General features: G+C 35.9%; 1 protein-coding gene across 6 annotated transcripts in view; it reads left to right on the forward strand.

Annotated features, from left to right (window-relative positions):
• Positions 1-16,656, forward strand: part of PHF3 (PHD finger protein 3) — a 77,934-nt gene that overhangs the window by 18,035 nt on the left and 43,243 nt on the right. For 2 of the 6 annotated variants that reach the window (XM_084623619.1, XM_084623620.1), the window contains exons 2-4: positions 91-359; positions 9,505-9,666; positions 10,955-12,785. In XM_084623619.1, the coding sequence (XP_084479745.1) occupies positions 116-359; positions 9,505-9,666; positions 10,955-12,785 (2,237 nt within the window). In that variant the 5' untranslated portion in view covers positions 91-115. Of the gene's footprint in view, positions 1-90; positions 360-8,764; positions 8,921-9,504; positions 9,667-10,954; positions 12,786-16,656 lie in introns of those variants that run through there. The other 4 variants (XM_084623623.1, XM_084623621.1, XM_084623624.1 and 1 more) reach the window with 4 other exon arrangements.

Genomic DNA, 16,656 nt, shown 5'->3' on the forward strand with positions numbered 1-16,656 from the left:
AACACAACCACCAAAACAGCTTATTGGTTTTTTAGGTTATTCACAATTTGTAGCTTATTTTCTTATGGTATTTTTCTTATCTTTCTATAGGGCTGAAAGACACACAGGAGTCTTCATGGATATAGTTGATACATTTAACCATTTAATTCCTACTGAACACTTAGATGATGCCCTATTTCTAGGATCCAACCTGGAGAATGAAGTCTGTGAGGATTTTAGTACAAGTCAGAATCTCTTAGAGGATTCGCTGAAGAACATGCTCAGCGATAAGGATCCTATGCTAGGATCTGCAAGTGCCCAGTTCTGTTTGCCTGTTTTGGATAGCAATGATCCCAATTTCCAGATGCCTTGTTCAACAGGTAAATCTTACAATTTTTTAAGACTACAATTTAAAATACTTAGTGCCATCCCTTTTTGCTAATGTAGAAAATGATGAGTTGAGGTTTTTCCCCTTCTATTTTATGATTTAGGCCCCAGGCATTAAAACACAGGCTGTTCTTTATTTCATATGAAGGCATCTGTAATACTTATCTAGGAAGACTTGTATTTTTTTGGGGGGGATGTCCAGTCTGGATCAGGGTTTTCTTAGGCTTGTCTTCAGTATGTGTAATTTTTTCCCCGACCAAAGTACTGATTAAGCTTTGCATAAGTACTATACCTAACCAGCAAAAGTAGCCAGCTGCCTTCAGAATTGCAACAATGCAGAGTTAGCAGTAGGAGTGCTTGAATGATGCAAACTGTTCCTGAGAGCTCTGAGATACTTTGATATTTCTAGGCTTTCTAGTACTCAGTTGATACCAGATCCCAAGGCATTCTGATTTGGTTGGTTTCAAACCAAACCATTGCCATCGCTAACAGTGTTCTTCGTAATAGAATATATTTAAATTTGAAACAGTTCATAGCAACGTTTAAGAGAGGAATACCATTGTTTAATGGTTATTGAAAGGTGTATTACAACGTTTTTGAAAGTTGTTAAAAGCCACTGGGCGAGTTTTTAATCTAATTTGCATTGATAGAATATTTACATTGAGTTCATTGTAAATCTGGCACACTAATTATGCATCCTTATGATTAAAAGTTCAAAGATTTCATGGTTGATTGGTGTAGTACAAATACTCTCAAGATGGATAACATTACTGAAATTTCAGTAGTGCTTTGCAGTGTTTCAGCTATAGATATGATTTCATTATATCAGCATTTTCAGATGTTCAAGTACTTGAATCATTTTTTTCCAAACCCTCCCCCCCCCCCAAAAAAACAAACAACCCCCCCCCCCCCAAAACATAAAACCATTTCCTCATCACAGTGAGGAAGAAAATTATGTTACTGCAGGACCTAGAATAGACTCTCATCTTAACTTAATTTTCTGTTTTATAGCTCCAGCTAACAGATCAAGGGAAGTAACAACAAGGGCATTTCTAGAAATGAACAGTAAAGCAAAAACTAAATATTTTGACCTTTACTGCATCTTCATGATGATTAAAGACAGCCTTAGATAATATCTTCCCTCACATCCTTCTTTTTTCTCCAATCCCCCATAGTCCTTCAACCTACAAAGCTAGTGCCCCCCCCCCCCAAAATCCTTGCTGTTTTTCACATTAGACATATGAAATCCTCAGTATCCTCCCTTTTTGCTCATGGACTTTGACAAAATTTGGATTATGTGAATAGTGACGATGCACAAGTCTGTTATCTGAGTTACTGCTCCATTTCCTCCAGATATTGCTGCGGATGCTGAATCTTATCCTAAGATATGTCAATATTGCACATCTTCTTGGGTACACATGTTCTACATATAAATATGCATAACCATGTGTATATACGTGTATACACTGTTTATACCTATCTTGTAAAGAGTTGAAGAAACAGAAATGAAACATAGTCATAGAAAGATTAGAAATATGGCCAGACTTCATCAAAACTTCAGTATTCAAAATTCATTTCAGGATGGAGGGATGGGGGCTTCAATTCTTCTAATCAAAGTAGTAGTCCCCTCCTCTCTTCCGCCGCGCCACCCTCCCCCCAGCCCCTACGCACAAAGTTTTCTTATGCTCATGTTTCCATGTACTCCATAGCAAGCTGAACCTAAATTCTGCAGTAACATTCCTGGATTCTGTGGCACTGTAGTGGAAATTCTTTGACATCTGTTTTTAGATTTATAAGTGGAGTTTTTAACGAATGAAATATGAAAATGAATACTACAATAAGGACAGAAGATCTTATTTATATTAAAATCAATTTATTTTGTGCTGTTCCTACACTTGTACTTCTCAGCATTTCAAATATTTTTGTTTTAACAACTTGTAGAAATTGTCAGGACAAAGCTGGAGGATTTGGCAGCTGCATGGAGAGGAGTTGGGGCTTTTGGCACAGTAGTTGGATGTTTTTGCTAAAATGATCAGCTATGGTAATTAACAATACTGATATTTAAACTGTCATATTTAAGTTTCAAACTTACCATCCCACTGAAAAAAAGACTTAATTCACCCTTTTGACAGCTATTGTTTCATGCTGTGGGCAGACTTGAATTGCATTGGTTTATACTCTGTTCACATTTTCATGGTTTTCTTTCTTTCAAATTTCTTTCTTTCTTTCAAAGGCTAGAAACATACTGTTTAAAAAAGAATAAATTAAACCTTAAATTTTGGGGTGCAGTTCTGTCATGCGGTGAGGAGTCAATGGGATAATGATATGCATCTGGTCTTGCTTTTCCTTCATCGGTCTCAAGGAAGGCTTACCATATTCTAAAGGTGATCTTGCACCAGCAGTTTCTATGCGTTGCAGTTGGGAACAACCATTATCATTTCCAAGCATTGTTTTTCTACCAGTCCTCATTCAATGAGTGTTCATGTAGCTGATGGCAGATTTGGTAGTCTGTGTGAGAGGCTATGCAGCTGTACTGTAACCTGGACTAGCTATTGGAGAAAGTAAAATCAGGCAAGTTGACAGGTTTCAATGTGCTCTACACTATCAATCTCCTGGGGAACACTTTGAGTGCATAGTGGACCATCAGAAGAGTTCCCTTATCACATCTCAGAAACACTTGCATCTGGGAGTTCTATTCAAAATTAACATGGTCTCGTAATAGTGCCTGAGGAGAAATTAAAACAAAATTTAGGCCTTTTATTGAACAATTCCTCACACCCCTTTAGGTATCGGCACACCAGTGTCTTCTGCTGCTCATTGTGATGGTGGTTTGTGTAGAACAATCTCTATGCTCCACTTCTGCCTCTTTCAGAACTTTCTGATCAGGCTTTGAAACTACCAGATACAGGATATTGGATCATATGTTGAGAATTCCTCTGAACTTCAGAGGTCCATTAGAAATGATTACTTCATCATCTCTTGAAGAGAAAACTTATTATAGATATTCCAGCAATTTCTAACATTATTGAGAGATTCCAGTCTGAACTCCCATCCCATAGCTCGGTCTCCTTTGTAGTCATTCAAATGGAGAGTGACCAGTGCACAATGGCTTTTCTCAACCATCAAGACAGGAAAAAAGTGAAAGCCAAAACAGAGGCTAGAAAGATTTTCTACATTTGGGTCTGCGCCATATTGCCATATACACCTGCTGTAAGACCAACAGTCTTGCTGATTGGCTCAGCTACTATAAACTGGATGAGGGAAAATGAGAGCTAACCAAGCATGTTTTCTGAGCAGATTGTATTGAGATGGTTCCTTCCATACGTATGCCACTTCATAACTCAGTCTAACAGGAAGATAATTAAATTCTCCTTCTCGTATTGACAACCATAGGCATGAAGAAGACATCCTATTATTCTTTTGATTGCGTCTCCATTAATATTACCAACTCTTCTCTTTACATCCAGTATAGCCAGAAACATCAGCGCTAACTTCAGTAATCCTGATCCAACTTTACTAAGCCAGTGCCCAAGCACATATCAGTATGTCTACCATGGATACTTCCAGTCTCTCAGGACCTCATTCACCAGAGCTCCTTGGCTCACCCACATCTTAAGTGTCTAATGCTTACTTCGTGGAACCTGAATGATCATGCTTCTTAAAACATAGTTACTCTTGAGCAGGTTGATTCCCTCCTGAAATTCAGAAAAACCTCCTCCCAAGCAAGATTTTAGGAACATGTGGAGGACCTGGTATTTATGGTACATGAAGAGGAAGACGAGAGAGAGAAACTACAAAAGATATTCAAGACGACTTCTTAGATGATTTTTTTTTCATAAGGTCACTACTTGGAAAGTGAGAGAGTCTGTACTGAGTGCAGTACATCCAGCCCCTTCCCATTCTATCCAGCTGTTTCATTCTCAATTCTAAAAGGAGGATCACTTGAAAGACTATTGAGTATAATGGAAACATAATCGAGTATTGGCCCTTACTAAATCTTGTTTTAAACCACTGGATGAAATGTATTTATGGTTTCTGACTAAAGTTTGCCTTTCCTATAAGCAACACATTGGCTAGATATTTTAGCGCTATTTGGCTGTTGCCATTAAAAGCAACCTTACTTTCATGTCCCACCACAATACGGTGGTTCTGAGACTAGTTCGGTTCTTTAGAGAAATTGAGTCCGCCAGTTAACCAATCAGTTTTCTTTCCCTAAATTTTCTCATTTCTTGGCAAAACAAAAATGCTTTCCATGTTGTCAAAAATTTGGTTTGCAACAAGTAAATGATGGAGGAAATGTCTGCTCTATTGATTTTGATTTATGTTACGTCTGGGACATAGAGGATTTTGATGCTTTGCTGCACGCGTTTCTATCTCTAGTTGACCATTGACCTATTTTCCAAATTTAATTGAACCTCCTTTTGAAGGTTTAGATGCTCTTTTTTTTTTTTTTTTGGAGTACAACTTGGTGGGTGGAGAAACACGAAACAGAAATTTCAGGGCAGTTCCTTTGATGTGTGTATCATACATTCATGAAGCACTACAAAATTGACATTCTTCATTTGTTGTTGCCTTGGCATATAGTCTTTTGTTCTTCCTGTGGTTCTCTCATTTGAAGGCCTTCTGTTTTAAGAATAAAATATACAGTAATACATTCAGTTTCTTTGTACCATTTGGCTTAATAGTTCTACTTCTGACATTTTTTAACTTTTTTACTTGAAATTGTTGGAGGATGTTCTTTATTGTTTGCTACTTCCAAACTTGACAGAACAGCAGATTACCATGACTGACAATTGTGAAGTCAGTTTCCATATTGTAGAACTGCCTTTTCTAAATGGGAATTCAGTGCTCCATCAAGTCCCATACTGGATTATTACTTTGGCTACTTCTGAATGTCTGGCTGTACAGTGATGGTAATTTGATCCTTCTCTTCAGATTTTCTGGTCTGAGAGCGTAAGGAGATGGCAAATCTTTCATTTAATACTTTTTTGGGGTGGAGGAGAGGAACAAGTGTCCAACCCGATGTTTTGAGATCTAAATGGTTTGTTTCTTTTTTAGTTTTTTTTTCCTTCCTCAGTTTTGGCAATATTGACTGGGGGATATTGTTAGCACTGTTCATTGAGTGTGTCTACAGTGTATCGACAGGCAGATCCTCTTTGATCTAAACGAATATACTTTTAAACAGTGGAGGATAAATTAATAAAATATATGGAATTTGGATTGTTGGTGTAAATTATATAAGTAGTGACTTAATTTGAAGAACTGTGGAAAACTGATTTTTTTTCTCTATCAATTAAAGAATAATCTTAATTCAGATCCTTGCATCTTGGTATTGCAGGAAACCATTCTAAGAAATGGAACACTAGTGTGGGAAGATCCACTTTCATTTGCATAACTTCAAGTTAATGAAAGCTTTATTCACTTGAATATGGATGGTTCCCTGATTTACACATCTTTCATCTAACTCTAAGGCTTGCACATGGTACAGTCGTAGCTGCTTTCCCTATTAGATCCCCCACCTTCCATGTTGATGGCCTATTGCATCAAATCACAGTATACAACATGGTAGAAATGTTAAAATGTGCAGCTGCTTGTGCAGCATTTATAGCATATGTTGAAGTTAAACTTGGAGCCACTTAGGTATGTTTTTCCTCCTGCTGTTACCATGAGTTAAGAGATGGAGGCAGCAGACAAGAACAGTATAAAGCAGCAATAATGGTGTTTTGTTCCTAATAATCAGCCAACTCCTCCCTCTCCCCCAACAAAAAAATCAAACTGAGATAAGAAAAAGTCAAATGTGCTATGGAGAGCTGCAGCCTTAGGAAAACTGGCTTGGAACTACAGTTTGGAATTACCGTGTCTCATGTGTCAAAAGGTAAACCATATCCACTTAGTCAAGGGTATGTCTTCACTCTTGGTGGGCAGTGATCGATCCAGCGGGGATCGATTTATCGCGTCTAGTCTAGACACAATAAATCAACCCCCGAGCGCTCTCCCGTCGACTCCTGTACTTCAGCGCTGCGAGAGGCACAGGCAGAGTCGACGGGGGAGCGGCAGCAGTCGACTCACCGTGGTGAAGACACCACGGTAATTCGATCAAAGTACATTGAGTTCAGCTACATTATTCACGTAGCTGAAGTTGCATAACTTAGATCCATTCTCCCGCCCCTTCTCCCCCCCCCCCCCCAGTGTAGACCAGGGCTAAGTAATTTTTTGTATATAATGGACAATGGAGGAGAGAATTATTTTACTGAAAATATAAATCAGTGAAAATATGTACATTTTATAGTTGAATTCAGAGTTTTGAATGTAATTCCGTCCCCCAGGATACTGTGGAAGTCTTGGTTTTTGAAATATTCCATTAATTAATAATAGCTGTAATTTTTTACTTTTGTAGAAATTGATTTTTTTAAAAAGTTGTAAGTAAAAATAAATAGTTACATCTGTATGATGCAAATAACCACTAATATGAGACATTAATACACTACTGTTATAATTTTAAAAATTCTTAAAATACTTTGGATTACTGAGATTTAAAACATTAAATTTATTGCCAGTATTACATCTTTCTGTATGTTCTATTTTACATCTTACTCAGATTTTTTTCCCCTTGTCTTTCCTTTTTGTTCAAATTACCCATGCCTGTATAACCCACTTATCTTTAGTGTTATATTCTCTTCAGTGATTTTCACTTTCTTCCTTTTGCTTGCTTATTTTCTGTTGTTAATCTCTCTATCTTTAGTTCTTCTCTTGCCTTGCTTAGTATCATTTTGTGTCTGTACTGTAGCGTTTTCTTTCTTTGTATATTTCCAAAGTTTATTTCTGTTACTTGTTGCTATCTTTGCCCTTTTCTCAGGTCTGTCTTTCCTTCCTTCCTTCCTTCCTTCCAGTATGCATTTCTACTCTTCCACTTTTTCTCATCACTTTCCCAGCAGGAGTCTGTTGAATGCTCCTCATCAAGTCTCAGACAGTTAAAATAGTTGCATTGCAGCTCAAGTGGCTTTTGAAATTAACAAGGTTCTATGGTGCTGATTCCCCTATAAGATGGAAATTGCAGCACAGAGTCTGTGTTAAGAGGTTTTAGTTCTTATGCTACAATTGGGGATCTCTACTATCTCTCAGCAGCAGCTGAAAATTTCCCCTTGCCTGTATTCAGAGTAGCAGCCATGTTAGTCTGTATCCGCAAAAAGAAAAGGAGTACTTATGGCACCTTAGGGCATCCTGAGCACAAGTATCAGGAAACCTGGGATCTTAATGCAAGCTCTGAGAAGCACTCCAAAAGTATGTTTCAGAAGTTATTTGACTAAGCAGTTCTCATTCATCGTCTCATCTGGGGAAGGAAATGTAATTCCACGTGGGGGGGGAGAGAGAATACTTTACATATAAGATTAATATGAAAGTGATTAGGTACGTTATTATAAACCAAGTGCAGAAGTATTTGAATAACATTCATTAAAATGAGCAGGATGTGACTACCATTATCAGTCTTGTGGCATACATAAGCGTATAAAAAAGCTTGACTGAACAGAGTCAAAATATTGTTGGTTCTGTGAATTTATAGTTGAAAGCTGACACTGATTTGCACAAAGACCTGTCTTCCAGCAATCTTAGGCATACAATGCAATGTCAAAAGATTGTCAAAATACAAACTGAATAAAACCCAATAGAAGTAAATTACTGTTGGTTCTAGTAACTATTAATGCTAGATTCCTGCTTGATTATCCATTGTCTAGAATTAAGTTCCAATAGCAAATTCAAGTGTAAATCTTCTCAAGAGTCACATTTATTCTTTGCACTGTACCAGGGTTAATCTGTGTAATCAGGCTGTATAAAAACTGTCAGATATTTAGCTAAAACATTCATTTTTCTCCCTTCATGGTCGAAAAGTCGAGGGTGGGGAACCTCCTGCTGTTAAAGCTTGTTTATTGACCATTGTTTGGTTAGCTGTATCAGTATCTTGCAGTTTATCCCTTTTACATTTGGAGTATCTTAAGAGAATACTCAACACTGAACAACTTTCGTAGACTTCATTAACAATGTTTTTCTTGAGAATATTGCAAAAACATAGAGTTGAAAAAAGACAGTTGATACTTTTTGATGGGACAGTCTAAAAATTTTAATGGTTGTTTAAGTCCCTGTAACAACTGCTTTCTCTGATTTTCAAGACAAATATATTGTGTTACGTCACAGTTTCAAATAACCATTTTTAACCATTTAGCAGAATTTTTTTAAGATCCTATTTGTCATATAAATTAGTTTGCCTTGAAATACTTCTCGATAGCTTTCTACTGTTCAGGCAGTTGTATCAGTTGTCTGGAGTCTGTGCTGTATTTGTCAAACCCTACTACTTGTTCTGCAAAATCACTTGGATTGATCTCACAGATTTCGCATCCCACAGGGACCAGGATTCATTAATCACACATAGGATCTTGGGATAGGAGAGGCTACCATTGCAGAACCATACTTAGAGAAAGTGAGGAGAGTGGCTGGTACAGTGGCTTGACTGCCTCTTAGGAAACCTATATTCAGAAGCAACCTCTGGGATCCTTCTCAGGTTAGTGGAGGCTAGGAATGTGACAGACTATGTTCTCAGTCTCTGGCTGGAAGACTAGTGCATGCTGTGCTCAGTGCTCTTCCTAGTGGCATTAGCGACTCTCAGATGGGGATACATGTGATTGGGAATTTAAAATTTAAAAACTGTCCCCTAGAACAACAATGTGGCTTAAACTTTCTGCATTTTTGGATCAGCTCTTTCTACTGTTCTCCTTTTTTTCACTTAGGTGGGAATGGACAGCAAGGGACAGCTGATTCTGTAAGGGTTGGGTACCTTCCCATTTTTTGTTTTTAAATAAAATAAAATAAATGAGTCCTCTGAAAGTGGCATGACTCTTTGACAAGGACCTCCTCAGAAATTATAAGCTTTGGGTTATAGCTTTTTCTACACTGAAACTGCCTCATATGAGAATTTTCTATCTCGCGTTCTCATTTTTCAGTTTTGTTCGTTCTCACATGCCCTCCCGCCCCCCCCCTTTTTTTTTTAAATCTGGCCTTCCGCCTTTTCTGGCCCCCACCCTTCCCAACCTCTTATAACTAGATACTTTTAAGTTTTAGGCTCTTTTTTGTTTTTATTTTTTTCAGTTATTGGTCTTGATGATATTATGGATGAAGAAGGAGTTAAAGAAAGTGGTAACGATACCATTGATGAAGATGACGTAATTTTACCCAACAGGAATTTAAGGGACCAATTGGATGACACTTCAGTCAAGTCACCAAGAAAATCACCACGTTTAATGGCACAAGGTGATCATTCAAATAATGCAAAGATTTGCATATCTGGGGACATTTGGAGGTTTTACAACTTTTTTTCTCTATTTTAAACTTTAGGTCAATGTTGTTAATCACTTGGTTATATGAAGTATAATATAAATATTTTGAAATTATTTTTCATGAGAGCTGTTTAACATCATTAATGTTGTAAACATGTAATGATTTTGGAAAAATGGACCTATTGCTAAAGGTTCCAAGTAACTCCGTTTTGGGGCATAATTTTAGTAAAGGAGGTGGTGGTGCCATTAATCTGACTCACATAAAGAGGTCAGAAAGATGTGACCTATGGCCCAGGTAAAGAGGTAAGATACTAATTAGTGGAGCCATTTTATATACTCAAACAGCAATGAAGTAAACCACTGACTTCAAAATTGGAATTTTTTAGGCATTCTGACCAATATCGTACTCTGTGTGTGTGTATAGTGCAGTATTCTGTTAAAACTTAGAATTTTTGGAAGTACATTATTTCATGTAAGTATTATCTGTGGGAGGGTGATGGAGATAAGAAAATACATCAGAGTTGAAGCACTATAGATTGAGCTGTATTTTAAAACTACTTATGAGATTTGGAAATGCCTGATTTATAATATACACAAAGTAATTTTCACAATTTTCTTTAAATATAAAAATTTGATTTGAAATTCAGTAAGTTCTTATTTTCAATGTTTTGGCTGTTTGCTTTTGTAGATTTTAAGTAAGGTTGATATCTTAATAATAGTTTGATCTTGTATAAAAGTCATTCATCCAAAGATCTCAACATGCTTTACAGATGATTAACTTCTACAGTATAAGAGTTCATATCACATATGAACTTTAATGGATGTCAGATGATTATTTTAAGAATCCCAAAGTTATATGTAAGCTTAACTACTGTGTTTTTGTTTTAGTGATGAGGTTCCAAATCTTTATTTGTATGATACTTACTTCATACAGAAGTTAAAAGGACAATTAAATACTCTTCCTATTTCAGTGATAGTATGACCTTTCTGATTTAAGAAATTTTGGTTTCTCGCTTGCTATCCAGAATTTACGTGGCCATTTACATTTGTCCAAACAGTGTCAATGTCAAATTGAAATATCAATCTTTTGTATTCGTTTTAAGTTTTAATAATGTTTCTTGAACTCAATAAAAAATTAATGATCTAACATTTTGTAAGTTAAATCTTGTTGATTCGTAAATTTATTTTCACTGTAGTCTAATCTTATGTTTGCCAGGAAAAGAATGAAATATACCTAAGAGATTCTCTTTTCTCTTTAATAGAACCAGTACGAAGTTTGCGGCAAAGTACTATAGCCAAGCGTTCAAACATTGCACCTCTTGCTAATACCAAGAAAGCAGCTGTAAAATCTGGATGTGCCCAAAAGGGAGGACCAAAACTGCAAGACAAGGGTCAAACTAAACAGGAAGAAGTTAGTACACCAGTGAAACTAGAACATCTTAAAGAAGTTAGGCGTAGTAGTAGACTGTCTGGTCAGACAGAGGAAACAGAAGAAGCATCATCACCTTCTCCAAGTAGTTCAAAACAGTCTGCTTGTCATGAAAAGAATGATGAAGTAAAATCTGAAACTTTCAAGCAAGGAAAATTGGATGAAACGTTCAGTGAATTAAGAGGAGGTTCTCTTTTAACAAACACTTGTTCTTCTACTGAAGAAGCAGAAAGCAAAACAGAGACTGTTATGAAAAGTGGGCTGGGTTTTATAACCTCTGCAAATAATGAAGCTAATAAAGTAAATATTGATATATTTAAAAATAAAGTGGATGAAACTATGGTTGGTGAAATAGGTTCTGATGCATCTTCGGAAGAAAAGATTGAGTACAAAATCAAGGAAACAGAGGAGAAACCTAAAGAAAATGACCAAAGCAAGATAAGTGGAATGACTACCATTTCATCTGTTACAACAGTTTGTATGAATTCTAGTGACATCCATGAGACCCCTTCAGTTCTATCCAGATCTGTAGAAGAGAAGACAAAATGTAGGTTAGATCCACCGAGTACTGTGGAATCTGCTGGTAAAAATGTTATGTCATTAAAAGACTGTAAAACAGAGCCTTTAGATGACTCTAAAGAGGCGGATAAAAATGTTAATCCTAGCAAACACTTGGACAGTACAGAATTTCATAAAACAGCCTTGAAAAGTACTATTTCTGCTGAAGCAGGAAGTAATATTTTAGAAAGCAGTATTATTCATGATTGTCCAAGCCAAAATGTACAGCAGCAGGACAGCTATACTAAAATGGAAGGCTGTGAGGCAACAAAGCTTCAGGATGATAGTAGCATTTCAACAAAAAGTCCCAAAACTGTGAAGTCCAAACACATTAAATCTATGATACAGATTAAACAAAATTTGACTGCAGGTGCAGGACGAAAATTACTCACAACTAAACAGCAAATAAGCCATTCAAAAAAAAGAGTTGGTGTTTGTGTTTCAAGTTTTCACAGTGCATCTTCAATAAGTCTGAAAAGGAGTGCAGATGAGCAAGAGAGGTGGCAACATTTTCACAAAACAGTTAAAGTTAGAAAAAAACAAACTGATAAAGATGTGAAAGCACAGAGCTTTGATATGGGGGTCACAGTGAAGAAGCAGACCCATACGTTGGTGAAAAAAGTATCACGTGTCCAAACACCTATGCAGATGCAAAAGACATCAGTTCAGAATGTGAGTGACAAGTCTCTTAATCACCAGGGTTGTTCAAAAGAAATCCACCATCCTGTCTCAGCGTCTGTGCATTCACCATCTGGTCATTTGCTGCATCAAAATCAGAAACAAACACAGAAACATCAACTTGCAATTGCACTTAAAACAAATAGTTATGTAAAAGAAGAGAGAGAGACAAAAGATCCCACAGGTTTAGAACATTTGAAGGAGGATGAAAAAGAAAAACTTAAATTGAAAAAGATTGAGAAGAATCTTCAACCTCGCCAGAGAAGAAGCAGTAAAAGCCTTTCATTTGATGAACCTCCATTGTTCATTCCAGATAACATTTCTACTGTAAAACGTGAAGGCTCAGAACATACCTCTCCAAGTGAAAGCAAATATGTATGGGTTCCCACCAAGCAGTGCGGTTTTTGCAGAAAGCCGCATGGCAACAGGTGTGTGTGGTTTGCGATGCACAGTGTTTTTGTTGGTTTCAAAAGATGAAAGTGCTCTTTTACATTCAGGTTTCTGCTACTGTTCATGTAGTTCATCTTTGTCACATCAAAAAAAAAATAGGCACAACCTTTCTAATGAAAATCTGTATCAGTCATACTATGAATTTCCTACCTGTGTACCGCCGCACCCTTTCACTCCAACTTTTAAAAAAAGCTAAATAGCACAGTAAAGGCTGTCTTGGTCAAAAGGAAATATTACTAGAAGAAATCCTTTTTTATTTTATGAATGCTCTACTTTAGCAGGATATGTAATTCTGCTAAACTATGTTAGATAGGATAGAGACATCTTAAAACTCACCATCTTGGAAAACATCAAACTAAGGCTTAAGTGTTTCAGATTGATTTGTAATAGTTATTTTGCCTGAAAACTGGTAAAAGTGAATGTTACAGTACAAGTTAAAAGGGTTGTCAAATAACTTAAAAGTCAAATAATAGTTTGAAAGTGTTTTATTGTTATAATTAACTCTGTTTACTATGCCTAAAAGATTAGGGAGAATATTTTTTCTCCTTTTAGTTTACTTGTGTATTAGTCAATATAATTTTCTGTGAGTCTTTCATACAATAGTGAGAGAGGAAAATATTTAAAAAAACGAAAAAGCCACAATTTTTTTTATGGGACTTGCATGCATGCATGAAATTGTATTTAGCTCACTTAAAAAAAATGGATGACATCTGATGCTAAGTGTCATCCTTTCACTGAATAAAATGTTAATTTTCAGCATGTTGTGGATGGAGTGAAACAAGGCATTATGTTCTAATGAGGCAGAAGTATTAGCTCAATAATATGAGTCCTTTTGTCTCACTTTTTACTTTTTTTGCCACAATTATATTTGTGAAGAATTGTTTCTGACTTTAAAAGTAGTTTTGCCTATCTACCTTTTGAACTAGATGGAGCATGAAATGCTTTCACTACCAATCAGATGAGTGTCTAATTAGTCCTTATCTGTTCACTTTATAGAAATTCCTATTATTCTACGAATACTGTAGAACTCCATTTTTCTGACTGAAACAAAGAACATGTAATTTTGTTGATTAAAATTTATATCATATTTAGGCATTCGAAGGTCCATACTCTATATAGATTCAGCATTTGCATCCAAGAAGTGTCCTTTATGTTCCAGAATTTCATGATTACTTGTCACAACATTCATGAAGTAAATGTGTATTTTAATATTTACAGTGCAGCTAGAGTAATCCTGTAAAATAGTAATTCATGTGAAGAAGATGCAGCATATAGAAAACTAAATAATACTGTAAGAATTTTAAGATTATTTTGGAATACTTGATTGAAAGGATACAGTCACGCATTAATGTATTTTTTTAAAAAAACTTGTTCCAATTAATGTAGACTAAACATTTTTGTTTGGATAATCTGGACTTTTTTGCCATTTATGCTTTTTGTGTTTATCTTTATCATTTCACTCAGCTTGGACAACAAATATAGATTTTATTCAGTTTCACTTTTGCTTTATTATCAGGTTCTTATTCACTAGCACATGGTGCAAGTGTTTGGATTGCAAAAAATTCAGTGGAATGTTTAAACTTAATCAAATTGCTTTAAATACATAAATTGAAATGTTTCTGTAAAACATTTTTAATGCAAAATGTAAATTTTTGGCCTAAATTATTTTGACCGCTTCCCTTCAATTGATGCTGAATTGAAACATTTCTATGTTTCTTGTCTTTTTCGTGGATGTTTAAATTTTTTCTTCCTGTTCTGAATGTCTAGTTAGTAAGAGACCTTCAAAACGCTTAGTTTTAAAATTAAGATGGTGAAATTCAGTTGTGGCTAGAGAATCTGATCACTAATGGGGAGTGTGGGGGCTGGCAGCTAAAGTGGAATGAATTTGTTGCATTTCTACTTTTACTCAGATCTTTCAGTTTAAAATCAAAGTTAACAATGTTTAAAACTTAACTAGGAATAGGATGTCGTGGGGAATTGTAATGGGATAGGAAACATTTAATCTCTTTAGACGGTGTGTTTGTACATTGTGTAGTGCAATGGGGAGCCATTTTTATTTGGAGGTCTCTAGGTGCTACATCATACAAATAATATATTCTCTAGTTCAATCACCAAATAGGTTGGCAGCACACACAAGTTGTCACCATCTGATAGTTGTTCAGTGTCATGAGTTTTGTGGTGTCAGTCCATTTCTTTTGGACAGATTTCTGTATCTCTGAACTACTACTACAGTTGGCAGAAATTGACACATTCAACAGTATTAGCAGAAAGGTTCAGGATCAAATGGGCTTTGAATTGCACCACTTTCTCCATCTCAAAGATGGTATATACAGAACAGATTGATGCACATTGGTGAATAGAAGGAAGCTTCCATTGTTGTTGCCCATGTTTGGTGGTTTTTACACACACACACATGCGCGTGCTATAAGTCTCTCACTTTCAGTTGTTTTTACAAACTGAAAAACAAAACAGAGCTTTTACGTTTTTGTTTTTTGAATTACTTTTTACTTCATTTTGGACTTGTATGTTTAACATATATCCTTAAAGTTTTCATCTCAAAAACTAGGCTGAGCATAGAATAGAAGAGGAAGCAAAACTCCTCTATAATATCTTCCCAAGCAGGGACAAGTGCGTTACATTATTTGTGCGTGTTACTGCAGCAATAATTAAACCTGTTTTTAAAAGGGACAGCAGCTTAAAAACTGTACCTCTCTGAAATGTTTTTACTGAATATTGTTAAAAGTATAACACACACAAGTACTAAAACAGAGAGAGCTCCAAAAAATTGTTTACTTTGCATTTAACGACATTTGTTTATTCAGTTTCTCCATTTCCCCTGTATAAAGCAGCTAGTTTAACCAGTTTTCCCTCTTGGTTGTATGACTCATCGCACAGGAAAAGGGAGAAATGAAAAAACACTTCGAGTTGGGAACTTAAGTCATTTTTTTAAACTGACTAGATTTTAAGTTCATGGTGTTGCTTATTACAATTATCTAAACATTGTTAGATGTTGCGTGTCAATGCTATGTTGTAGATGGTATGAAAAACAAGAAATGGAACTGAAGTGGAGTCCCAAATTAGGGAAATGTGTGCCAAGAGCTTTCTAATTTATGGCTAGCAAATTTGGTTTCATGTAAATGAAATACAACTTGAATTAAGGTTGGAAAAAAAATTCATTTTAACATACTGTGCAAACTCAAATTGCCCCCCACCCTTACAATAAATGCAAAACCAAGGTTTCAGTATTTAATCAGTTAAGTCAAAAAATGCCAGATGTTGAGGTTTCTCCATCAGTGTTAACTTGGGAATCTCTTTCATGTACAAGGATCACATTTTGAGGTATTGTAATAAAGGCTCTCACAATCATATGCTAAGCTGGATATGTCTGGTCAAATACAGTAGATCCTCAGAGTTACGGATACCTCAGGAATGGAGGCTGTTTGGAACTCTGAAATGATAGTAACTTTGAACAAAACATTATGGTTCTTTCACAAGTTTATAACTGAACATTGGCTTAATACAGCTTTGCAACTTTACTATGCAGAAGGAAAATGCTGCTTTTAACCAACTTAAACAAGCACAGAAACAGTTTCCTTACCTTGTGAAAACTATTTTTAAATTTTCCCTTTATTTTTTTAGTAATTTTCATTTAACACTGTACTGTATTTGCTTTTTTTGGTCTCTGCTGCCTCCTGATTGCATGCTTCCGATTCCAAATGACGTGTGGTTGACCGGTTAGTTCGTAACTCTGGTGTTCGTAACTCTGAGGTTCTACTGTAACAGTAATAAACTAGTTAACATTGTCCATCTTCACGGTCAGTACCATATTGAGATTATTGGACAGTTCAT

The sequence above is a fragment of the Lepidochelys olivacea genome (assembly GCF_965140295.1).
Source record: "Lepidochelys olivacea isolate rLepOli2 genome assembly, chromosome: 3".
Lineage (NCBI taxonomy): Eukaryota > Metazoa > Chordata > Testudines > Cheloniidae > Lepidochelys > Lepidochelys olivacea.